The 25589-nt window shown below is 61.8% G+C and overlaps 1 protein-coding gene across 1 annotated transcript in view; it reads left to right on the top strand.

Moving 5' to 3' along the window:
• The window catches only part of HSPG2 (heparan sulfate proteoglycan 2), a 171305-nt gene that overhangs the window by 97619 nt on the left and 48097 nt on the right, over positions 1 to 25589 (top strand). Inside the window, exons 36-51 of the mRNA XM_065421119.1 lie at positions 1186 to 1269; positions 2899 to 2991; positions 5475 to 5555; positions 7407 to 7637; positions 7757 to 7870; positions 8261 to 8388; positions 9416 to 9502; positions 10478 to 10536; positions 13612 to 13776; positions 14938 to 15048; positions 15778 to 15878; positions 16858 to 17038; positions 18742 to 18801; positions 19962 to 20084; positions 21017 to 21169; positions 23294 to 23436. Coding sequence (XP_065277191.1) covers positions 1186 to 1269; positions 2899 to 2991; positions 5475 to 5555; positions 7407 to 7637; positions 7757 to 7870; positions 8261 to 8388; positions 9416 to 9502; positions 10478 to 10536; positions 13612 to 13776; positions 14938 to 15048; positions 15778 to 15878; positions 16858 to 17038; positions 18742 to 18801; positions 19962 to 20084; positions 21017 to 21169; positions 23294 to 23436 — 1914 coding nt within the window. The remainder of the gene's footprint in view (positions 1 to 1185; positions 1270 to 2898; positions 2992 to 5474; positions 5556 to 7406; positions 7638 to 7756; positions 7871 to 8260; positions 8389 to 9415; positions 9503 to 10477; positions 10537 to 13611; positions 13777 to 14937; positions 15049 to 15777; positions 15879 to 16857; positions 17039 to 18741; positions 18802 to 19961; positions 20085 to 21016; positions 21170 to 23293; positions 23437 to 25589) is intronic.

Genomic DNA, 25589 nt, shown 5'->3' with positions numbered 1-25589 from the left:
CTGAAGCAAATACTCACCAGCAACTACACACCACACAACAAAAACACCAACCCAGGAACAAAACCCTGCTACAAACCCCAGTGCCAACTCTGTCCACATATCTATTCAAGGGACACCATCATAGGACCTAATCACATCAGCCATGCCATCAGGGGCTCGTTCACCTGCACATCTACCAATGTGATATATGCCATCATGTGCCACCAATGCCCCTCTGCCATGTACGTTGGCCAAACTGGACAGTCTACGCAAAACAATAAATGGACACAAATCTGACATCAGGAATCATAACATTCAAAAACCAGTCGGAGAACACTTCAACCTCTCTGGTCACTCAATAACAAGACCTCAAAGGGGCAATTCTTCAACAACAAAAACTTCAAAACCAGACTCCAACATGAAGCTGCAGAACTGGAATTAATTTGCAAACTAGATACCATAGATTAGGCCTGAATAAAGACTGGGAGTGGTTGGGTCATTACAAAACCTAAACTTAATTTCCCCCATACTAATTTCTCCCTACTGTTACTCCTACCTTCTTGTCAACTGTCTGTAATGGGCCACTCCCTTACCACTTCAAAAGTGATTTTTCCTCCCTTGGTATCCTGCTGTTAATTGATTTATCTCGTTAGCCTGACCTCACACTTGGTAAAGCAACCCCCACCCTTTCATGTATTTATACCTGCTCCTGTATTTTTCACTTCATGCATCTCATGAAGTGGGTTCTAGCCCACAAAAGCTTATGGCCAAATAAATTTGTTAGTCTCTAGGGTGCCACAAGGACTCCTGTTTTTTTTCTCCCCCATTGTTAGTCTGCACTCGGGAAGGCAGCAGGGATAGCAGGGGGCGCTGCAGGTGGGATGGAAGGGCGTCAGCAGGGCTGCAATGCAAAGGTTGTGCCCCTGCCCATGGGCACCACTGCCTCGCAGCCTAGGCGTTGATTAGAATGAGTGATGCAGAGCAGGAGCGAGGGCTACCAACCCCAGGATGCCTGGGAGCTGGCACACACCGCTCCTGTCTCACCCATGGCCTTTCCCATGGGGGCACGGCTTGTGGTGCCATCTCAGTGCCACGCCCGTGCTTTGTGTGGCTCCCCTCTGCTCTCCTGCAGCTGGCCAGGTGGGGACGCTCAGCTGTGCCCCCTTTGTGACACGGTGCCATGTGCCCATCTCTCTCCTCTCCCAGTATTCTCTCGTCTACAAGGGTTTCTCTCTGCTTCCTGAAAGTGTTTTCTACTGGCAGCTTCCCGGCACCTTCCTAGGGGACAAGGTAACTGCACTCTGTGCTGGGGAGGGGAAGCACCACTGGCAGCAGCCACTTTGATCTAGGTCCAGAATGGGGGTGCTGGGATCTGGGGTTCGGCTAATCCCTTGTTCTTGTGCGCTGGGTTGTGTGGCTGAGCAGAGCTCCGGTGCCCATGGCAGAGTGGCCTTGGGGAGCCCCCTGCCTTAATACCCTGTGCTATTCCCCACTGGGTCTGCCTGTCGGAGCCTGTAGTCCTGGGGAAGGGCCTGGCCTCCTCTGGGGAGCAAGGGGCTCTGGGGGCTCTGGGCTTTGCCTTGAAGGCTCCAAAGAGGAGCGTCGTACTCTCCAGAGCTGTAGATCTCCAAGAAGTCCCCTTCATTTCATTGGCTCCAAGGCCAGGAGGGACCATTGTGATCATCTGGCCCAGAGGGTCCCAAACTCTGCCCTGAGGCCACCCCATGCAGCGGCATTTGGCGCTGCAGCCACTGTTAGCACTTCAGGAGGAAAATTAGTCACCTGCATGATTACAGACCCCTAAACTCCAACCCTGTAAATAAACCATATGTGTGTTACCGTGATGGTCCCGATCACACCTCGTCAAGGCAGAAACGGAGCAGCACTGCCGAGCCCCAGTCCCTGGGGGGCCGATACTCCAGGGGGCCTGATTGCCTTGGATTGCAGGGTGCAGCAGCTCGGGGCGGGAATGGCCGGGAACCCTCCAGCCTCCGGGAGCTGCCACCTCTTGGGGCCAGCCCCTTCTCGCCCTCTGCTTAGTAGCTCCACTTCTCTGTCTGCCACCTGCCAGAGGCGCTGTGCCCCTCTGGCCCTGGGCAAGGCCATCTCTGGGCACCACTCTGCCAGCGGGGGGGCTGGCGGCCAGCTCCAGGCGCACGACTCCTCATTGCTTGTCCACTTCCCAGTCAGACATGGCGGCACTGGGTGCCCTGTTAGTGAGGGAGGACCTGCTGGGGGTGTGTGACTCGAGCTGTTCGGGGGGCAGCTGAACCTTTAAATTGTGCCCCCCACTACCAACATATACATTGGGGGGGGCAATGCCCCCAACATCTGCCTGTGGTTGCGTCAGTGGAGCACCCGGGACTGTGTCGTAGCCCACCTTTGGGGTGCATCCCACAGTTTGGGAACCCATGATCTAGCCTGACCCCCTGGATAGCCCAGGCCAAAGACCTGCCCCACAGGAATTCCTAGAGCAGGTCTGTTAGAGAAACAGCCAGGCTGGATTTCAAATTGTCAGAGCTGGAGAATCCACCGGGAAATGGTTCCGAGGGTTAATTGCCCTCACACATATGCTCCCACTGCTGGACTGAGGAGCCTGTTAGTAAATCTTTGTTCCCCGCGCAGGTCCTTACAGCCTGCGGTCAAGGCCCTCTGAGCCGGCTCTTTGTCAGGCTAAGGAGATGGAGCTCCCTGGGTCGATCACTATCGGGCAGGTTTTTGATCCTTCCCCCTGCCCTGCCCCTCTCCTCGTCCCTAGTGCCCCCCTCCTGGGCTGACCAAACCAGCCCCAGGGCGGACTCACTTGAGGGACCCTTGGCCTGGCTGGTGGCACAAAGCTCCACCCTGCATGGCCAGGCCAGGGCACCACAGAGTCAGAGCTGAGGTGCTGCAGCCTGCGCTGTTCCCTTGCTTTCTCAGGTTGGCTCCTATGGTGGGCGGCTGCGCTACACCCTCTCCTACAGCTCTGGGGGGAGGAGTGCCCCACTGCCTGATGCTGACGTGCAGATCACGGTAAGGGGGCTGCCTGGGATGGGGGGAGGGGGCTGTCCAGGATGGGAAGGGGGCCTGCCTGGGACAGGACAGTGAGGGGTCTGGGAGGCATATGGGCTATCTGGGATGGGAAGGGAGCTGCCTGGGACAGTGTGGGGGGCTGTCTGGATGGAAAGGTGGCCTGCCTGGGACAGGACAGTGGGGGGCCTGTGGGGCACCAGGGCTGTCTGGGATGGGAAGGGGGCTGTCTGGGTGACAGGGTGTCTGGGAGCAGGGCTGGAAGAGCAGGGTTCTGCGATCGAGGGGCATGCAGAGAGCTGGGAGAAGGGAGGCTGGGATAGAAGGCAGGGAACACAAGCCAGAACAGGGAAAGGTCAAGGTAATGATGCTGCCTTTGGTGGGACACTTCTGAGAGTATCAATTCGGGACAAATTGCTTAAAGCAGGGCAGTCACAGCCCAAGTCTGGGGTTTCTTCACTTCTAAGGCATCACCAAACCAGCCAGACAGAGAGGACTTTGGTTTTACCCCACTGGCTAACCAGAAGTCATACAAGCAATTCCCTTAGACACTCCAGTTTCCCCAGTATCACCAGTGCCACTCGTTATGGGGATGAATGGTTATGAAAACCAATACCCCAGTAAAAGGAAAAAGGTTCTCCCGATCCCAAAGAATCAAGCCCCAGACCCAGGTCACTATACAAGTCAGATCTTACCCACAAATCACGCTGTTGCCAATCCTTTTGGATCTAAAATCTAAAGGTTTATTCATAAATAAAATAAAATAAATAAATAATAATATATGGAGCTATACCTATCTCATAGAGCTGGAAGGGACCCTGAAAGGTCATCGAATCCAGCCCCATGCCTTCACTAGCAGGACCAAGTACTGATTTTGCCCCAGATCCCTAAGTGGCCCCCTCAAGGATTGAACTCACTACCCTGGGTTTAGCAGGCCAATGCTCAAACCTAGAATTGGTTAAATAGAATCAATTACATACAGTAATGGCAAAGTTCTCGGTTCAGGCTTGTAGCAGTGATGGAATAAACTGCAGGTTCAAATCAAGTCTCTGGAGCATCCCCAGCTGGGATGGGTCATTCAGTCCTTTGTTCAGAGCTTCAGTTTGTAGCAAGGTCCCTCCAGAGGCAAGAAGCAGGATTGAAGACCAGATGGAGGGGTTTCCAGGGCCTTTTATATTCTCTGCCTGTGGAAGGACACCCCTCCCTTCTTACGGTGGAAAATCACAGCAGCAAGGTGGAGCCTGGAGTCACATGGGCAAATCACATGTCCATGCATGACTCAGTTTGCAGGCCGAAGCCATTGTTTACATGTTAGTTTGAAAGTTCCCAGGAAAGCTCAGATGTGGATTGGCCTCTCCCAAAGTCCATTGCCCGTTAAGTGTTTCTTGATTGGGCAGTTACTGGGACTAGTCCTTTCTCAAGTAGTTGACCAAATGCTTCACTGAGGCTACTTGGAATCAAATACATTTGAGATACAAGTACAGAGCCAATATTCATAACTTCAACTACAAAATGCTACACACCTACAGACAGCATAATCATAACCAGCAAATCATAACCTTTCCATAGACATCTCACACGACAACCTCTGTACAATATTGCTGCAAATATATAACAGTGGTTGCAACAATGATCTCTACAGTCACAGTTTATGTCAATAACGTCACCGATGGGTTCGATGTATTGAAGTCAGCAGGGCCTGGTGAAATGCACCCTGGGGCATGTAGGGAACTAGCTGAAGCCAGCTGGGAAGCGTTAGCGACTATCTTGGAGAACTCCCCAAGGACAGGTGAGGTCCCAGAGGACCGGAAATGCGCAGCCTAGTACCGACCTTTGAAAAGGGGAACAGAAAGGACCTGGGGAATTACAGCCCAGGCAGCCTAACTTCAATCCCCGGAGAGATACTGGAACAAATGATTCCAGATCAATCTGTGAGCACCTCGAGGGCAGGAAGGCGATGAGGAACAGCCAGTATTGATCTGTCAAGAACAAATCATGGCAAAGCCGCCTAATTTCCTTCTCTGACAGGGGCACTGGCCTAGTGGATGGGGGAAGCTGTAGGTGTGGCATGTCTCGATTTCACTAAGGAATCTGGCACAGTCCCACATGACAGTCTCATAAGCAAACTAGGGAAAGGTGGGCTAGATGAAACTACTCTAAGGTGAGTGCTTTAGAAAGGGGCAGCGGTGCCCCTGGCACAGAGACGGGCCCTTGAAATCTCCCCCCACAGGGAGGGGCTACATGAGGGGGAGATGTCCAAGCAGGCTGGGTGAGGAGAGGCCAGCGCCTGCTGCGGGGAGCGCTCACAGCACAAGGGCCCAGTAGGTGAGTGGAAGGGGGGTGGCATCTGATGGAGGAAGAGGATCAGAACAGGTCCAGGATGGACTGGTACGGCGTGTGCAGGGAGTGCCCTGCCAACCTGGAGGAGAGAGTGTGCAGAGCCCAGCCTGGTGGTCTGACCAGCCTCCTCCCCTTGCTGTCTGCAGGGCAACGACATCACGCTGGTGGCCTACCAGCCTGAGCTGCTGCCGCGCAACCGGCGGAGCTTCGAGATCATCCTCCGGGAGGTGAGGGCATGGCTCGCAGGGTGTACTGCTCCGGCCCCCCGGCCCTGCCTTGCCAGCGCAGTACCGAACCCTGCCCCCCCCCGGTCCTGCCTTGCCAGCGCGATACCGAACCCTGCCCCCCCCGTCCTGTCTTGCCAGCGTGGTACTGCCCTAGCCCCCCCGGTCCTGCCTTGCCAGCGTGGTACCGAACCCTGCCCCCCCCCGGTCCTGCCTTGCCAGCATGATACCGAACCCTGCCCCCCCCCGTCCTGTCTTGCCAGCATGGTACTGCCCCAGCCCTGCCTTGCCAGTGTGGTACTGCCCTAGCCTCCCCCCCCCCCCGGTCCTGCCTTGCCAGCGCGGTACCAAACCCTGCCCTCCCCCCGGTCCTGCCTTGCCAGCGCGATACCGAACCCTGCCCCCCTCCGCCCCCCAGTCCTGTCTTGTCAGCATGGTACTGCCCCAGCCCTGCCTTGCCAGCGTGGTACTGCCCTAGCCCCCCCCCCCCGGCCCTGCCTTGCCAGTGAGGTACCGAACCCTGCCCCCCTCGCCCCCAGTCCTGTCTTGCCAGTATGGTACTGCCCTAGCCCCCCGTCCTGCCTTGCCAGTGCGGTACCGAACCCTGCCCTCCGCTCAGTCCTGTCTTGCCAGTGTGGTACTGCCCCAGCCCTGCCTTGCCAGCGCAGTACTGCCCCAGCCCCTCCTTCCTGGTCCTGCCTTGCCAGCATGGTACCGCACCCCCCCCCCAGCCCTGCCTTGCCAGCGTGGTACCACCCCAGCCCCCCCCGATCCTGCCTTGCCAGCGTGGTACCACCCCAGCCCCCCCGATCCTGCCTTGCCAGCGTGGTACCACCCCAGCCCCCCCCGATCCTGCCTTGCCAGCGTGGTACCGCCCCTGCCCCCCTCCCACCTTGCCACGGTGGTACCGCCCCTGCCCCCCAGTCCCCACCTCGCAAGGGTGGTACCGCGCCTACCTCACTGGCATGGTACCATCCCCGCCCCACCCCCTCCAGCATGGTACTGCCTCCACCCCCATCCAGCCCCACCTGGCCGGCATGGTACTGGTCCTGCCTCTGCCCCCACCTCTCTGGCATGCTAGTCCCCCCACCCAGCACCTGCCTCGGCCCCACCTCAGCCCTGCCCCCACCCCATCCCCACCTTGCCTCCGCCCCTGCCCCCACCCCTGATCAGCCCTGCCTTGCCCTCGCCCCCGCCTCACCAGCATGGGCCACCCCTGCCTCATCTCCAACCCGACCCTGCCTCTCCGGCATTGTACTGCGCCTGCCCCCACCTCACCTCACCTCACCCCACCCTTCCCTTGCCCCCACTCCCGCCTTCTCCTCACTAGCATCATACCACCCTCGATCTTGCCCCACTGGAACGTACCACCTCACCCCCCCGCCTCCCGACATTGTCCCCCTGCCCCCTCTCCCAGTACACCCCTCCTCTCCGGTTGGAGCCCCCCGTCCTATGAGCACTGGGTTCAGCGATCCACTGACAGGTCCCTGGGCCTGGGGAAGGTGCAGTGGGGCTCCTGGGCTCCCCTGGACTGAAGCCACTGGCACCCCCCATGTCAAGCCCACCCACCCGCCTGTGCCAGGAGGGGGCATGTCCCAAGGGGCTGGGCTGGGATGCCCTCCGGCTCCATGGGGCTGGGCTCTCGTCTGAGCTGGGTTCAGTCTCCATTCGTGCCATGGCGGAGTCTCTGCCCAGAGCCCCCTCCAGCCCCTGCTGCATGAATCCAGGGCAGCCTGGCTGAGCCAAGGTCTGTGGTGCCAGCACATGGGCTTCCCTGCTGGGTGGCCCCACTGCCCTTGCCTCAGAGCTCGGTGGGCTTCCGGCCAGGCGTGACTCTGCCCCTCTCCCCCACAGCAATACTGGAAGCGGCCCGACGGGCAGCATGCCACCCGGGAGCACCTGATGATGGCGCTGGCCGACCTGGACGAGATCCTCATCCGCGCCACCTACTCCACCGACATGGTGTCGGCCAGCATTGCTGGTGTCAGCATGGAGACCGCTGTGCCCACCTACAGCAGCCTGCCACGGGCGCTGGAGGTGGAAGAGTGCCGCTGCCCGCCTGGGTACCGAGGCCTCTCCTGCCAGGTGAGGGGGCCCCTTGCCGACCCACATCCCCTGGCTTGGGGCCTGGCAGCTGTGCCTGCTCTGGGGGCGAGGCCCCGGCCGGCTGTACTGCAGGGTGACGCTGTGTCTCTCCCCTGCAGGACTGTGCTGCTGGCTACACTCGCACCGGAGGTGGCCTGTACCTCGGGCACTGCGAGCTGTGTGAGTGCAATGGCCACTCGGACTCCTGCCACCCGGAGACGGGGGCCTGCTCGGTGAGTGACCAGTGTGGTGCCCCCGGGGCCTGCCCGCCGGCTGGAGCAGCCTTTCCACCCCGCCTCGCAGAAGCAGACACTCCTATTCCTTCTGGGGTCCCCCTGGCCACTGCCACAGGCCAGGTGGATGCCCCAACGTGGGCTGAGAGAAGGGCTGAGACTCCCTCTGGTCCCCCTGGACCTGCCTGCGCTGGGCCAGAGCCCCTGGCTTCCTGGGCTTGCACTCTGTGACTCAGGGAGGATCCTCATCTACCCCCTGCCTCCTGCCCCACCCTAGAGGAGGACTCTGCCCCAGGGCAAGCCCCTCGCTGCGACCCCTCCTCCTCCAGTGGCTGGGTGTGTAGCTAGCCCTGGTGCGCACAGCGCTATGAGCTCCGTCCCTCTCCCCAGAACTGCTTACACAACGCGGCCGGGGAGTTCTGCGACCAGTGTGCCCCTGGCTACTATGGTGACGCCACCGCCGGGACCCCCGAGGACTGCCAGCCTTGCGCCTGCCCACTCTCTGAGCCTGAGAACCAGTGAGTAGCTGATGCCAGCGGATGGGGTTGGGGGTTAGAATGTAGCAGCCCATGGCACATGGGGGGTTAACATGACTGAGGTCACACCCCCCCCCCCCACGTGGCATCTCCATCTCTGGGTGTTAACGCTGGGGCTCCGCCCCTGCCAGCAAGGGGCCAGGCCTGGCCTGGGAAGGGCGGAGGTGGAGGTGGAGCGAGGATGTATTGAGGAGGTGCCAGGTGCTGGCTGCCCTATTGCCAGCCAGGTCTGTCGGCGTCTCAGCACCAGCCCTACTGCTGCTGCCAGCCAGTGTTTCTGGGCAGGGCCCCTGAGAGTCTGCCCTGGGGGTGATCCCGAGGGCTCTGTGGTTCACTCAACCTTGTGTGTCTCATAGCTTGGGGGGTATACAGCGGGGACATGGCCACTCTTCCTAGGGCAGGGGGCAGGAGGCACTGTTCCCGGGGCGGCTGAGCAGGGGCAGGGCACTGTTCCTGAGGTGGTTCCAGGATGGCGGAGGCAGGGGTCGCTGTTCCCGCGATGGCTCAGTGGAGGTGGGGAGGGGGCGCTGTTCCCGGAATGGTTGAGCGGGGACAGGGGTCGCTGTTCCCGGGGCGGCTGAGTGGGGGTGGGGCGCTGTTTCTGTGGTGGTTCCGGTGTGGCGGAGGCAGGGGGCGCTGTTCCCGGAATGGTTGAGCGGGGACAGGGGTCGCTGTTTCTGGGGCGGGGGAGCCATTCCCAGGCGGCTGAGTGGGGGTGGGGCGCTGTTCCTGTGGTGGTTCCAGGATGGCGGAGGCAGGGGGCGCTGTTCCCGGGGTGGCTCAGTGGAGGTGGGGAGGGGGCGCTGTTCCCGGAATGGTTGAGCGGGGGTAGGGGTCGCTGTTTCTGGGGCAGCTGAGCAGGGGCGGGGGAGCCGTTCCCAGGCAGCTGAGTGGGGGTGGGGCGCTGTTTCTGTGGTGGTTCCAGCGTGGTGGAGACAGGGGGCACTGTTCCTGGGGTGGGTGTGGGTGCTGTTCCCGGTCGGGCGCTCAGGTCTCTCTCTCCCTGCAGGTTCTCGCGGACGTGTGAGAGCCTGGGGGCGGGCGGCTATCGCTGCTCGGCCTGCGAGCCCGGCTACACCGGCCAGTACTGCGAGCAGTAAGTCTTTCTCCTAGGGCTGCCACCCAGCCAGTTTTCCCCCAGAAAGTCTGGGTTTTGGCTTGTGTAGCCTGGTGCCATTTGACAAGGCCCCCCCCCCCCCCGTCCATTTTTTAAAATCTGGGGTGGGGGGGAAGAGGCAGAGCAGGGGCGGGGGCTTGGGGGAGGAGGTGGAGAAGGGGCGGGGCTTGGGGAAAGAGGCGGAGAAGGGGCGGGGGCTTGGGGGAAGAGGTGGAGAAGGGGCGGGGCTTGGGGGAAGAGGCAGAGAAGGGGCGGGGCTTGGGGGAAGAGGCGGAGAAGGGGTGGGGCATTGGGGGAAGAGGCGGAGAAGGGGCGGGGCTTGGGGGAAGAGGCGGAGAAGGGGCGGGGCTTGGGGGAAGAGGCGGAGAAGGGGTGGGGCATTGGGGGAAGAGGCGGAGAAGGGGTGGGGCTTGGGGAGGAGGTGGAGAAGGGGCGGGGCTTGGGGGAGGAGGTGGGAAAAGGGCAGGGCCTTGGGGAAAGAGGCACAGCGGGAGGGGACTTGGGGGAGGATGTGGAGAAGGGGCGGGGCATTGGGGGAAGAGGCAGAGAAGGGGCGGGGGCTTGGAGGAGGAGGTGGAGAAGGGGCGGGGCTTGGGGAAGAGGCGGAGAAGGGGCGGGGGCTTGGGGGAAGAGGCGGAGAAGGGGCGGGGGCTTGGAGGAGGAGGTGGAGAAGGGGCGGGGCTTGGGGGAAGAAGCGGAGAAGGGGCGGGGCTTGGGGGAAGAGGCGGAGAAGGGGCGGGGCATTGGGGAAGAGGCGGAGAAGGGGTGGGGCTTGGGGAAGGGGTGGGATGGGGGCGGGGCCTCAGGGAAGGGAGGGGCTAGGGTGTTTGGTTTTGTGCCAATAGAAAGTTGGCAACCCTAGGCTTTGTGTGCAACCCCCCTCCCCCACACCCAATAATCATGCTCCCCTGGGAGACCAGTGCCCCCTTCACCTGTCTCTCCTGCTCCCCACAGATGTGCGCCAGGCTATGTGGGGAACCCCAGCGTGCGGGGGCAGAAGTGTGTACCTGTGGGTAAGTGCAGGGCCAGGCATTGGCGGCAGGGTCCCCACTGCCCTGGTCTTTGGGCCAGCAGAAGGACAAGGGCTAGTAGCCTGAGATGGTGAAGGTCTCTTGCCCCTGTCCAGGCTCAGTAGCCAGCAATTTGCTATGTTCACTGGAGTTACCAGCAGCTCAGTTTAAACACAATGCTGCATTGGGTTAGATTAAAAATCAAACCAGTTTATTTAACTACAGCCTGGTGGATTTGAAGTGAGTACTAGTGTAAGGCATCAGTCAGAAATGGGTCCAAGAAACATAAATATAAACCCCTTTCTATCAGCTACAACTGAGCGAGCGAGGCTTGGCTGGAGGTCAAACCTGCGCCAGGCTCCCAGCAGTATGGCTGGCGCAGTTCTCAGGTCCGTCTCTCCCCCGCAGGCAGAGGGCTGGTTCCTGTGCCCTGCAGGTGAGAGAGAGGTGGTTTGGGGTGGTTTTGCCGCTCACTGTCACAGTCCAGACCCATTTTGAAATGCTCTCTGCTGAGGGTCACCCTGGAGAAAGTTCCCCCCAGCGGTGAGGCCGGGATGGAGAGTCCCATGGGGAAAGAGGCTCCATGCTGCTGTTTGCAGATTGTTTTGTTCCTACCCCCATCGCTGCCAAGGCCAGAGGCACCTGTCCTGTGTCTGAGAAGCAGGGTTACCCCGCCCGGTTGTTGGTTGAACTCTTCCTACGTGCTTCCTGCATACACTCCCCAAGGACATTAACCTGGGGGGGGGGGACTTTAATGGTTCCTCCCAAGGCACATTGCGGTGATGTGGGGAGTGTGAATACAGGGCACTTGGAGCACCGGAGGGCTGTGACTCTGGGCTCAGGTGCCTGCAAGGGGAGCAGGCAACTGCTTGATGCTGATACAGCTCCCAGACCATGGGCCAGAATCCCTAGCATCCAGCCCCTCCTCCCTGCCTCTGCCCCGCCAGCAGGGGTGTCACGGAGTCCCCGGGCGATGCTCGGGAACTGCTCCCCGCAAAGCCAGGCAGGACTCTGGGGAGTCTCCTCTCCCTCGGAGCAGACCGTCTTCAGGGCAAGAAGCTCACACGGCTTCACCTCCTGGGTCTCTCCTGGGAGCATTCGGCATATGCCCCTCCGTGCGCTTCCCACAGCGAGGCCGCCCCGGCGGGGTCCTGGGGAAGCCAGAGGGTCCTGCACGCACCCCCACTTCGCAGTCAGACGTGACTCTCAGCCAGTCAGTAAAACAGAGGTTTATTAGACGACAGGAACACGGTCTAAAACAGAGCTTGTAGGTCCAGCGAACGGGACCCCTCCGCCGGGTCCATTCTGGGGCCCAGCGAGGCAGACCCCCATCTGCCCTCTCTTCCAGTCCCCAGCTAGCTCCAAACTCAAAACCCCCTCCAGCCCCTCCTTCTCTGGACTTTTTGTCTCTTTCCCTGGGCCAGGAGGTCACCTGATCTCTTTGTTCACCTGTTGTACCAATAGAATAAAAACCAGCAGGATCTTATTAAGAGGGATAAGGCAAAGATGCCACATTTATTGTAAATATAATAATACTATAAAAGATAACAGTAAATAACGTTGTTTGGCTACTTATTCCTATTACTACTTATTTCTTATACACACACATTATACCTAATACCTATACACACACACACACACACACATCCATCAGATGTTCTGCAGCTGCTGCATAGTTACCAGTCCTGCTTGAGTTTGTAGCTTGAGTTTGCAGCTTGGGTTCGTAGCTTGTGGCGGCTAACTGGCCAGGAGAGCCGGGCACAAGGACGAGCTGGGTCTCTGTTGGGAATGCACCGATGCCCTTCCATGTTGGCAGCAGAATGTTACCCTTCTCCCAAAGGTTTCCATCTCACCCATCCTTTTTGTAGGCTTTAGTTTGAATCCAGAGTCTATAGGTCTTGCTGTGTCACGCTGCCTCTGGGTTTGGTGATTGATCACCCGTCAATTGCAGACATGACTTTCAGCCTCGGACCGGGCTTTGATCTTCCTTCTATTGTACCTTTTCTTTTTAGGGTGGATTCTTCTTACTTTGTTAGGGCTCTTGTCTGCATCTTCAGCCGTTGATGTTTTAACTCTATTTAATCAGGACAGGCTGGGGCTGGAGGTTGATTCCATCATTCATACATACCTCATTCACACATTTAAACTAAGCTAATAAGATTACACCAGGGTTTGCAAAAATGAAGGTTGCAGCAAGCCCTTACAAAATGGAGTAAGCATTTTAAAATGGGGTTTGAATTACAATATGGCAAATAGTGAACAGAAGTTACAATATAGACAAGTATAATGGATGGCAAACAGTGAACAGAAGTTACACTGTAGGCAAGTGTAATAAATGGTGAACAGAAATTACAATACTGAAACAGTGCAAGTCTCAGTGATTTAAGCAGGAATTGGATTGATAGTGAAACTTAGAGGCAGCTGACTGAATAGCTATGGCTCTTAACAGGCATCTTAATTGTTATTTAGCCAGTTATTGGGGTAACCGGTTTTATGAATGAATATTGTTTCATTCATAAAACTTTACTTATGAAGTTACATTAATAAAGTGAACAATTAAAAACAATTTCATTCATCAGTCCTACACACCTTTAGCTATTTCCTTGCAGGGGGGAAGGGCCCTGGCCATTTGTTGCCAGGGAGACAGAGTGTCAGTGATTTATGCACACTGGCCTTTATCCCACCACCTAGAGACTTAAGAAATGCATAGGGGAAACTGAGGCACCCACACAGTATTCAGAGGAAACATTAAGAACAGTCCCACTTTGTCACAAGGGGTCAGCAGAGAGATGGGATCCAGCCGGGAGCTGGGAGAGGGATGAGCCCCTCAGGGCGCGTGTGGATACGACCCCTAACCCCACAGCCCTGGGGGGCCCCATTGGTGGGTGCAGAGCAGGGCGCGGGTGGATACGGCCCCTCGCTCCACAGCCTCAGAGGGTCCCTTTGCTCTCACACCAAGAGAGTTCCCATGTGGGGGGGCAGCGGCCGCAGCACCATTGCTGATCCCACCCCTATGAGTCTGATGCATCTCCCCAGAATCCCCCAGAATGACTGGCTCCCTCTCTCCTCTCCCCACAGACCGAGCCCCTTTCGTGGTACGAGTCCACCCGCCAAAGACCACGGTCTCACAGGGTGGTGAGGTGACCCTGCGCTGCCAGGCCAGCGGCAGCCCGCCCTACTACTACTCCTGGTCGCGGGAGGATGGGCGCCCCGTGCCCAGCACTGCCCAGAGCAGACGGCAAGGTAACCGTGTGGCCAGGCATTGAAAGAACAACGAACGTTAGGAACCAGGCATTTCCCCTCCACTGAGGCCGTGTCTGCACTGTGGAGGCTATGGCGGCCTAGCTGTGGTGACTGGCTGTGCCTGCGTAGCTCCGTCATATAGCTGGAAGGGTTTGTCCGTCGCTTTGGGAACTCCCTGAGCGACGGCTGACAGAGGCATTCGTCTGTCAACCTAGTTGTGTCTACCAGGGTTGGGCTGGCATAGTACAACGCTCAGAGGTGTGGATTTTCACGCCCCCCCCCCCCGCCCGAGCACTGTAGCTATGTCGACCTAAGTTATAAGTGTAGACCAGCCCTAAAATGTAGCTGCTTCTGGGGTGGGGCAATATATCCATTTTTACAGAGATCCCTCTCCTAGTACTGGGATCCCGCTGTCTCTGGGGTGGGACATGGTAGCTATTTATACAGTCACACCGCAATACTATAAGACTGTAGGACAGGAAGGGAAGGAGAATCCGGTACCCACATGCCACTGCAGGCTCACTGTGGGGAGCGGGTTTGACGGCGGGTTTACCATGATTAGTACTGGTGTTGGCAGACGCCCAGACCAATGGGGGAAGGTTTGAATCAGTAGGGAAACGGGGGCAGGACAGGGGTCCAGCCCTAGGTCCCACAGACTCAGGGACACACTTAGTTGGGGCCAGCCATTCTGTCGTTCAGCCTGCCCAAAGGTGAGGAGACAACAGGGAGTCCAGGAGGGGTTAGATCAGGACACCCCAATCTGGTGCAAATGCAGCTCCTTGAGGCCTGAGCAGGTCAGGAGCTCGGATCGATGCTCCTCCAGCTGCACAGCCGCAGGGGAGAGCGCCCCCCATGGAATGACCTAGCACCATGCGGGGGTCTACGCTGACTCGGGCGCATGTGCCACCTCCCGAATCACCAGCCTGAGCATCTCGGGTGTTCTTCAGAGCTCTCCGGCCAGATGCGGCCCCAGGCCAGCCCTGCCTAGCTGGGGAGCTGTGCCCAGTGGCTATAAGCAGTGGGGTGGCAGAGATAGGGTCTCCCTGCAAGCTCCTCAGGCCTGGGGATGTTCTCCCTGGCTGCCAGAGGGCCTCTCTGTCCACACGCTCAGCCTGTGGTGGGCCATGTGTGGGTCTCACACATCCTTTGTCCCGGCCCCAGGTGAAGAGCTCCACTTCCCCAGCATCCAGCCCTCCGAGGCTGGTGTGTACGTCTGTACCTGCCGCAGCCTGCAGCACAGCAATGCCAGCCGGGCGGAGGTCGTTGTCACGGGTGAGAGGCTCCGGGCTCAACCTGCGGGTGGGGGGGTGGGAGGACACTGCTGAGACCAGGTGGGCCTGTGCACTCTGTGGGGCCCCAGCTGGGAGCTGACACCCTCCTTCCCTGGCAGAGCCATTGTCATGGTGGCCATGCCCTCAGCGGTGGTGGGACAGAGGCAGAGTGAGTGGCACTGCTCCGCCCAGGCAGCCAGGGCAGGGTCAAGGTCAGAGCCCATACCCCATCCACCACCAGCCCCTCAGGCCTGGGCAACAAGATGGGCTCCTATGAGCAAGGCCCAGGGGTGGGCAGGGCCCGGAGCCCAGGGCCTGGAGTCCGGGGGATGAGCAGGGTCTGCCTGGGCTTAGGGGAATGGGCAGGTCTTCCTGAGGCTGGGCAGGATCTGCGTGGGGGCCAGGGGGTGGGCAGGGCCCATGGGATGGGCAGGGCATGGGGGCCTGAGGCTGGGCAGGATCTGCATGGGGGCCAGGGGGCGAGCAGGGCCCAGGAGGAGGGCAGGGCCTAGGTTGGGATGAGGAGGCCTCAGAGAGGAAGAGCCAACAAGAAAACCTGAACTCAACCCTCCCACCCCAAGCTCTGCTCCCTATTGCCCTCCTTCCCTTGCATGGCCCTGGCCCCAGTGCACCATTAGCCCCTGGTGGCTGGGCCCTGGAGCTGCCGTCCTGCTGTCCATGGCCTGCAGGGTGTGCCGGGCAGGAGTCTTATGTCTCCCTGTCGGTGCAGAGGCCCCCAGCAAACCCATCACGGTCACCGTGGAGGAGAAGAGGGTCCAGAGTGTGAAGCCTGGAGCTGACGTCACCTTCATCTGTACGGCCAAGAGCAAGGTGAGGGCAGGGCAGCTGCCCGGGGCTGCGGGGCCAGCGAGATGGGCTGGGGGTGGGGGAACGAGAACTGCTGCTCCAGACATGGCACAGGCCCGGGCAAGAAACCTGAGCGCCACCTGCAGCGCCTGGAGTGGCGCCGCGAGGCCCTGGCCAGGGGTCGGGCCGATTGTGCCAGGCGCTGCACATCTAGCAAAGAGCCTGTGCCCCAGAAAGCTTGTGCTGGAAAGTCGATGGGAGCCGAGCGAGCGGCTGGCGGTCCTGTGACTGCTTGATCCGCATGGCGCTTGTCATTGTTTAACGTGGGGTGAAGCCGAGGGCGGGCACGGCGCAGACGCAGGCTCTGAGGGCAGCGCAGACGGCTGACAGCTGCCGGGTGGTAACACAGCCAAAGCGCTGTGCCCACATTTGGGATAACGGGCAGCTGGCATGGCACATCCACTGGAGCCCACACGCCCAGGGAAGTCAGGGAAACAAGGCCCGTTCACCCCAGCTTAGAGTCTGACCAGGGCGCGATTCCCAGGTGGTGCCAGCAGGACAGAGCCCGGGTTCCCCACTGCGGGAGGAGCTGACACCTGCTCGCCCTGCGCTTTGCCCCTCCCATTGGGGCCTCCCAGCTGCTCCGTCCCAGGAGGGAGCAGAGTGACTTGCTAACCTGGGCCTGGGGTCTGATAGTCCCTGAGCAGCCAGGCAGGGAGCCACCCTCCCGATGCTGCCGAGCGCAGCCCAGGGGATGCAGCCTTCCCTGCCTCTGCCTGTCTTCAGTGACGTGCCCATCACCGTGGTATCTGGGTGCCACTCCTGCCATCCCCTGCAGTGGCCCTAGCCCTGGCGGGGGTGTAGGGAGGGGAGCAGGTTTATTGGCTAGGTGGGGATCGATCCCACGTTGCCCCCCCGAGGAGCCCACCTAGAGCCGGCTCCCTGGGGCGGGGGAGGGTGGGCTCACGCCCTCCTCACAGCCGTGTCCCCTCTGCTCCCGCAGTCTCCGGCCTACACACTGGTCTGGACACGCCAGAACCACGGCAAGCTGCCACGCCGCGCCATGGACTTCAACGGCATCCTCACCATCCGCAACGTGCAGCCCGAGGACGCCGGCATCTATGTCTGCACCGGCTCCAACATGCTGGACATGGCTGAGGGCACGGCCACGCTGCACGTGCAAGGTGCGGGCAGCCCTGAGCTCCCCCTGCACACCCCATTGCGCCCTCGGGGAGAGCCTGGCCTGGGTTAGTCAGAGGGAGGCAGTTAGGGAGAGCCTGGCTGCTGGCGCCCAGTGCTCACCAGTTCCCAGGAGCCACCCCTGCAGTCCTGAGGCCACCCTCTGCCCAGGACAGTGCCCCCCGATGTGACCTTCCGCTAGCCAGGCTCCCCACTCTGCCCTGGGGGTGCTCACGTTGCTCTGTGGCTCCCACCCCCAGGGCACTTTCCCTGGCATGAGCGGTGCCCATGGTCAGTCCCCTTTCCGTCCTTCTCTGGTTCCATGGTCGGCAGGATGTGCTGGCACTGCCCTCGCTGGGTGGGTTTTTAATGGGGACGTTCCCCACCGGTCAGGTGCCCGCCATTGGCCTTTACAAAGGCGGCTTCCTTCTGGGCGGAGGGGAGATCTGCATGGGGGGACATGACCATTGAAAAGTTGCACCTGACTTAGGCTAATGCCCCTTTCCCCGATTTCCTCCTCAAACTCTCGTGCTAGTGGATTAATTCGGAGCGGTGCCATTCAGCAGGAACTGCCGCCCCCGCAGAATCTGATGGGAGCAGTGTCAGGGTTTAGGGCCAGCTTAGGGTGCTGGGAAAGCAAAGTGGAACCCTAATCAAACAGTGTTGGGGGGAGTCGAAGGGAAGCTGCTCCGGTTTGGGTTTAAGCACTGACTCTTTGCCGCTGCTGCATGGGAACCAGAAATCGAAAAAGCCAGTTTCTTTGTCAAGATAAGAGAAATACGGGGCAAGAGAAGCTAGGTGTAAAATTCCTACCGTGTGCTGTCTGGGCCAAGCAACACAGGGTCGGAAGCGTGGGCTTGTCTATGTGTTCAATCTGATTTCGGACCCTGCCCCTTTAGTATCACTGCAGGAGGGCTGAACTGCAAGGAAAGATGGTTTGTAGCTAGGGCACCTGGCTGGGACTCAGCAGATCTACATTCTTTTCCTGACTCTGCCACAGGGTGCGTGTGACCCTGTGCAAGTCATGGAAGCTTTGTGCCTCAGTTTCCCTTTTTGGGAAAATCAGGAAAATGATCCTTCCTTACATCCCAGAGGAGCTAAATTCATCCACATTTGGGAGGTGCTCGGGCACGGCAAGGGTGGGGGTAGAGAAACACTGCCTCGGTTTTTCTCCATCCAGGGCCCTGCGGAAGAAGAAGCAGCCTGTTTCGTAGAGTGTGTTGGGGGCAGGGGTGGAATGAATTTTTTTTTTACACTTCTCTTTCTTGCTGTCTCTGGGGCTTTCCTTCCGCGGACTCTCGGGAGGAAGTGACCGTGTTCCCACTGCCCTCACAGACACAGCGACATCGCTCTTTGCTTTCCAAGAAAGGGGAAATGGTGCTGGGCCGTTTTCCTTTCTTGTGGCCACGTGGTTGGCATGCTGGTATCGAGTCCTCCGGCTTCTCTCTCAGCGGCACATGGGCTCAGGGTGCAGCTGCCCCCACCCGGCACAGAGCAGCCTCTTCTGTCAGCTGTCCCAGGGCTCCTCCCTGGGCACAGAAACTTGACTTGCTGGCTGGTGCCCTCCGGCTGCCCTGCAGCGTTTTGTGAGCTGAGAACAGGCCCAGCGCTGGGTGCTGCCGTGCTCTGGCAGGTCCCCGCGTGGAGGGGCACAGGCAGCACTCAGTTTTCACGTGGGTTGAAACTGAAAACTGTGATTTGTTTGCAGCCCCTCCTAAGACTCAGATGTTTTATGGACCCATCGAAGTCATGGAAGGCCACAGACCCTGTAAGTTGGCCTGGCGCTGCACGCCCAGCGCTGTGCCGTGGGTTCCCACTCGCTCGCTCTCCCCCGCAGCATGGCAGGGTGGCGTTGCTGCTCTTTGTGCCTCTCCGCCCCATCCCCCCCGTGCGAGTGGCGGGTGGGGCCTCCGGGGGAAGAGGCTGAGTGGGGACCTTGGGTCAGAGCAGGGGGTGGGGTCTCGGGGTGGAGCACAGGGCCAGGGCCCACAAAAGGTTAATCTGGCCCTGAGGATACCACACCTGGGGCAGCCCAGTTCCTCTGTCCTCAGTACTCAGGGCTGGAGGCGGGGTTAGACACCAGAGGTCAGTGATGTGGACTGGGCTCCTGTGTGTCACAGTGGGCAGGTCCCTGAGTGGCCTCTTCTCCTGTGAGTGGCGCTGGGCTGGAGATGGCACAAATGCCAGCAGGGGCAGGAGTCGGAGCGGGTTGAGTGTTTGGGGCTCTGGAACCTGCCTGATGTCAGGCTTCCTGGCCCCTCGTCTCTCTGAAAACTGGCCCGTGGCACAGCACTGCACGGCGCAGGGGAGTGATACACCAGTCAGGGTTCGCTGTCCTGGGCCCACCTGCATTGGGCTCCAGGGAGAGACCCCTCCTGCCTTATCCTTTGCCTGCATGGGGGGCTTCAGGATTGTTTCCTTAACATCCCACAAGCTGCTCCCCACGCTGGCCCCAGGGGCAGCAATTTGGTCACAAACTGGGGGAACCCTGGGGGATCCCAGCCGAGTCATTGCAGGTGCCAAGACCCAGGCTCTCAGCTGTACTCAGCACTTGAGGGAGACTCTCAGGGAGTCAGTTCTGGGTCCCTAATTCTCAGTCCTGGCCCTGGGTGCTGGTTAGAGCAACCTAGGGCCTGCTCTAAACTGCCCACTTGGCTGTGGTCCATTATGGACCATACACTGTGCTCCAGGGCAGAACAGGGGCTGCCCGGCCGGGACATGGCCTCTGCTCTGTTTTCTGGGGCCGGTGTTACTGTAGATGGGAGCTGGGAGGCCACAGGTAGGCCAGGCCTGGGGCCCATACAGTCCTGAAGCGCCCTGAGTAGGCAGCAGGTCTAGGAGACTGGAGCCCCCTGCAGCCCCTGCCACAGGGCTCTGGAGGTTTCCTGCCAGTACAAAGTAATTAACCCGCCATCCATCTTGCCGCAGCTGCCACCGCCGTCCTGCCCACGGCCACCATCGAGCCAGCACAGCTGACGGTCCAGCCAGGCCAGCCAGCTGAGTTCCACTGCATTGCCACCGGGAGCCCCCCGCCCACTGTGGAGTGGATCGGTAGGTGCAGCAGACCCGCTTCTGGCCGGGGGGGGGGAACACTGGGGACGGGGCTGTCAGCACTTCCCCATCCCGGCCCTACCTCCTGCCTGCCGGGGTTCTGTGTTCACCTGGTCACTCGGAGACCCAGGGCTAGGACGAGGCGAGAGACGCTCTGCAAACCACTAGACTAGATCCCATGGACAGTGGCCTGTGGCCATGGGTGGCAGGTATCGAAGACCAGGAGATGCTAAGCCTCCCGTAACCCAGGCCATGGCCCCGCCCATGCCCCGCCTTCGCTCCCCCTCTCCTGGAAGCTGCAGGGGGCTCTGCTCCAGCTGGCAGCCAGGGCAGCTCGGGATCCTCCAGCCACAGGGGAGGGGGGCTCAGGGCTGGGGTGGGGCCTCAAGCAGAAGGGGCGGGGCTGTGGGCTAGCCTCCCTGAAGGGGGGGTTCACCTGCTGCCCATGCCTGTGGCTGCATCAGCAGGAGACAGAGGGGTTTGAACATGGGAGGGGGATCCCCAGCCCCTCCCACTTGAGCCAGAGTCACTCCATCAGCTTTGGGTAGACGGCAGGCTGCTGTAGTCACTGGGGCTGTTCACTAGATGGCAGCATGCTCACATGTACCCCATCGTGTTGCAGTGATGGGCTCCAGCCACCCAGCATGGGCTGTTAGGGCCTATTCTCTGGGCCTAGGGTGACCCGATTTTTGGGTCTTTTTCTTATATAGGCTCCTATTACCCCCCAACCCCGTCCCGATTTTTCGCACTTGCTGTCTGGTCACCCTATCTGGGCCCCTGGCCCCAGGGGATGCATGGCCAGGCTGTGCTGTGCCAGGCCGGCCACAGACTGTGGGCCCGGCTGCTCTCTGGGCCCCCAGGGGGGGTGAGGCAAGTTGTGCTGAGAGACTGGGCATTAACTGCTGTATTTCTCCTGGCCTGGCTCCCTGCAGGAGGGCAGGCTGGCATCATGTCTCGCAAGGCTGTGGTCCAGGGAGGGACCCTGCGCTTCCCCGCTGTGGAGCCCTCGGACGAGGCGGAGTATCTGTGCCGTGTGCGCAGCAGTGCTGGGCAGCACGTGGCCCGGGCCTTCCTGCAAGTGCACAGTACGTACACTGCGGCGGTTGCTGCCTGCCCTGGCCCAGAGATAGATATGGAGCTATTTCTATCTCCTAGAGCTGGAAGGGACCTCGAAAGGTCATGTCCAGCCCCCTGCCTTCACTAGCAGGACCAAGTACTGATTTTGCCCTAGATCCCTAAGTGGCCCCCTCAAGGATTGAACTCATAACCCTGGGTTGAGCAGGCCAATGCTCAAACCACTGAGCTATCCCTCTCCAGCCTGCCCCAGCTCTGCACCCCTAGACCAAAGCAGCTGCAGTAGGACCCCAGAAGCAACCCTTGCTCTCGCTGGCTGGGGACCCCACCTGACGCTGGCTCCACACACCAAGTGCTGCGCAGGCTCCAGCAGTTTGGCCTCTTAGCATGGGCAAGAGCAGCAGCAGTGGAAGCAGGGGTGCAGGATGGGCTAGTGGTTAGAGCAGGGACATTTGAATCTTCTGGTAAGGGGCAGTCAGCGCGTGCCATGGAGAGCGGGCGGCGGGGGCAGGGACGGGCGGTCAGCGCGTGCCATGGAGAGCGGGCGGCGGGGGCAGGGACGGGCGGTCAGCATATGCCAGGGCCAGGGCATGGCAGGGGCAGGGACGGGCAGTCAGCGCGTGCCATGGAGAGCGGGCGGCGGGGGCAGGGACGGGCGGTCAGCGCGTGCCATGGAGAGCGGGCGGCGGGGGCAGGGACGGGCGGTCAGCGCGTGCCATGGAGAGCGGGTGGCGGGGGCAGGGACGGGTGGTCAGCGCGTGCCATGGAGAGCGGGCGGCGGGGGCAGGGACGGGCGGTCAGCGCGTGCCATGGAGAGCGGGCGGCGGGGGCAGGGACGGGCGGTCAGCGCGTGCCATGGAGAGCGCGCGGCGGGGGCAGGGACGGGCGGTCAGCGCGTGCCATGGAGAGCGGGCGGCGGGGGCAGGGACGGGCGGTCAGAGCGGGCGGCGGGAGCAGGGACGGGCGGCCAGCGCGTGCCATGGAGAGCGCGCGGCAGGGGCAGGGATGGGCAGCCAGCGCGTGCCATGGCCAGCGCGCGGCGGGGACAGGGACGGGCGGTCAGCGCGTGCCATGGAGAGCGGGCGGCGGGGGCAGGGACGGGCGGTCAGCGCGTGCCATGGAGAGCGGGCGGCGGGGGCAGGGACGGGCGGTCAGTATATGCCAGGGCCAGGGCATGGCAGGGGCAGGGACGGGCAGTCAGCGCGTGCCATGGAGAGCGCGCGGCGGGGGCAGGGACGGGCGGTCAGCGCGTGCCATGGAGAGCGGGCGGCGGGGGCAGGGACGGGCGGTCAGTATATGCCAGGGCCAGGGCATGGCAGGGGCAGGGACGGGCAGTCAGCGCGTGCCATGGAGAGCGCGCGGCGGGGGCAGGGACGGGCGGTCAGCGCGTGCCATGGAGAGCGGGCGGCGGGGGCAGGGACAGGCGGTCAGCGCGTGCCATGGAGAGCGCGCGGCGGGGGCAGGGACGGGCGGTCAGCGCGTGCCATGGAGAGCGGGCGCGGGGGCAGGGACGGGCGGTCAGCGCGTGCCATGGAGAGCGGGCGGCGGGGGCAGGGACGGGCGGTCAGCGCGTGCCATGGAGAGCGCGCGGCGGGGGCAGGGACGGGCGGTCAGCGCGTGCCATGGAGAGCGGGCAGCGGGGGCAGGGACGGGCGGTCAGCGCGTGCCATGGAGAGCGGGCGGCGGGGGCAGGGACGGGCGGTCAGCGCGTGCCATGGAGAGCGGGCGGCGGGGGCAGGGACGGGCGGTCAGCGCGTGCCATGGAGAGCGGGAGGCGGGGGCAGGGACGGGCGGTCAGCGCGTGCCATGGAGAGTGCGCGGCGGGGGCAGGGACGGGCGGTCAGCGTGTGCCAGGGCCAGCGCGCAGTGACGCTCAGGGGCGGGCGGAGTGGTGGAACGATTGCAGGGTGGTACGCTGTGTCCCCTATTTCTTTGTGCCAGGCTGGCATGTCGCTGAGTGTCCCGGTCTCACACTGGGCCTCCCCTGCTGGCTGCGAAGGGTGGAGAGGTGCCATGGGGAAGGGCAGGGCGGGGTGGGAGATGGGTGGCATCACATTTGCCAGGCTGGCCCTGTTGTGACCCAGCCAGAGCTCTCACGGGACCTCCCGCAGCTCTAACCCGCTGGCTGTTTGCAGGTGCCAGCATGCCGCAGGTGCAGGTGAGCCCGGAGCGGACAGAGGTGCAGGAGGGCAGCACGGTGAGACTGTACTGCAGGGCTGCCGGCTCCCCCACTGCCACCATCACCTGGGAGAAGCAAGGGGGTAGCCTCCCACCCCAGGTAACGTCCCCAGGCCTACAGACCTTCCGGGGGTGGGGCAGGGCTGTGGGGCGGAGTGTGTTGGGGGCAGAGCCACTTTGGGGGGGAGGGGCATAGGGTGCCAGCGATTGCACTGTGGGGCCTTGCAGTTTGAGAGCGCCAGGGTACAGAATGCTCAGAGTTGGGACATGGGAACCGAGCAGATTGGTTTGGGGGTGCCACGGTTTAGGGGTGCTGTGGGTTGGGGGTGTTTTGCCCAGCAGGTTGGGAAGGGTCCCATGGGTTGGGGACCGGCAGGCTTGGGGTGATGCCGTGGCTTGGGGCATGGGGCCCGGCAGGTTGGGGGTGCTGTGGGTTGGGGCATGGAGCCCGGCAGGTTGGGGGTGCCGGGGGCTGGGGCGTGGGGCCCGGCAGGTTGGGGGTGCTGTGAGTTGGGGCGTGGGGCCGGGCAGGTTGGGGGTGCCGTGGGTTGGGGCGTGGGGCCAGGCAGGTTGGGGGTGCCGGGGGCTGGGGCGTGGGGCCAGGCAGGTTGGGGATGGGTGCCGTGGGTTGGGGCGTGGGGCCAGGCAGGTTGGGGATGGGTGCCGTGGGTTGGGGCGTGGGGCCCGGCAGGTTGGGGATGGGTGCCGTGGGTTGGGGCGTGGGGCCAGGCAGGTTGGGGGTGCCGGGGGCTGGGGCATGGGGACAGGCAGGTTGGGGATGGGTGCTGTGGGTTGGGGCGTGGGGCCAGGCAGGTTGGGGGTGCCGGGGGCTGGGGCGTGGGGCCAGGCAGGTTGGGGATGGGTGCCGTGGGTTGGGGCGTGGGGCCCGGCAGGTTGGGGGTGCTGTGGGTTGGGGTGTGGGGCCAGGCAGGTTGGGGATGGGTGCTGTGGGTTGAGGTGTGGGGCCTGGCAGGTTGGGGAAGGGTGCCGTGGGTTGGGGCGTGGGGCCCGGCAGGTTGGGGATGGGTGCTGTGGGTTGGGGCGTGGGGCCAGGCAGGTTGGGGGTGCCGGGGGCTGGGGCGTGGGGCCAGCAGGTTTTGAGATGGGTGCCGGGGGTTGGGGCATGGGGCCAGGCAGGTTGGGGGTGCCGGGGGCTGGGGCGTGGGGCCCGGCAAGTTGGGGGTGCTGTGGGTTGGGGCGTGGGGCCAGGCTGGTTGGGGGTGCTGTGGGTTGGAGCGTGGGGCTCGGCAGGTTGGGGGTGCTGTGGGCTGGGGCGTGGGGCCAGGCAGGTTGGGGGTGCTGTGGGTTGGGGCGTGGGGCCTGGCAGATTGGGGGTGCTGTGGGTTGGGGCGTTGGGCCCGGCAGGTTGGGGATGGGTGCTGGGGGCTGGGGTGTGGGGCCAGGCAGGTTTTGAGATGGGTGCCGTGGGTTGGGGCATGGGGCCAGGCAGGTTGCGGGTGCCGGGGGTCCAGCCGGTGACGCTGGCGCAGAAGCTCTCCATAGGGTTCTTTTCGTGTCTCTTCAGAAGCTGCCTCTTGTCCGTTTCTCGGGCCGTGGGGAACCCGGCAGGTGTGTCCCTGGGGGACGGGGTGTGGCTGGATAGCAGCCAATGGGGCTGCGGCCTCTACCCCAACAAGGCCAGCTGCAGGCAGCCCATTGGTTCCCCCAGCCCCTGGGTAGGGACCTCGATTGGCAGGGGCCTCCCCAACTCGGCCAGGGCTAGAGCCCAGTCCAGCCCTGCCCCCCGGGCACGCGCCCCATGTCTTAGGGGCAGGAGCGCAGGCAGCAGGGCTGGCCCCATGGGCAGGGGCTCGGGCTGTGTCTCAGCGCCTTTGGGCCGGACCTAGGGCCCCGGGGGTCTCAGGGCTTTGTTGATGGTGCCAGCTCCCAGCCCTGTTCCCACGAGGGAGCCGCTTTCCACTGGACAGGCCGGTCACAGGAGGGGCCTTGCAGACTCTCATGCCTGGCCACGGTCATGCACGCGGGCACACGCACCCCCCACTGGCTGCTGTTGCTCTGTCACTTTGCCACCCTCTCTCTGCCTACGGTTTCCTTCACTTCCAAGGCACCAGCCTGGAGGAGATACAGCAGCGGGTCCAGGAGCTCTGGCAGGTAGCTCGCTTGCTCTTGTGCTTGGCATGGCTGGCTGGGCTGGGCACCGGCTTCCTTCTTTCCCCTGCCGGTTCTGCCTGATGGCTCTTCCTCCCTCGCTGGCCTGGGGTGCTGGGGGTCACAGCGTGTGGGCAGCCCAGG

The sequence above is a fragment of the Emys orbicularis genome, chromosome 22, assembly GCF_028017835.1.
Source record: "Emys orbicularis isolate rEmyOrb1 chromosome 22, rEmyOrb1.hap1, whole genome shotgun sequence".
Classification (NCBI taxonomy): domain Eukaryota; kingdom Metazoa; phylum Chordata; order Testudines; family Emydidae; genus Emys; species Emys orbicularis.
The sequence above is the reverse complement of the archived record's forward strand: the minus strand, read 5'-3'. Positions and strand labels throughout refer to the sequence as shown.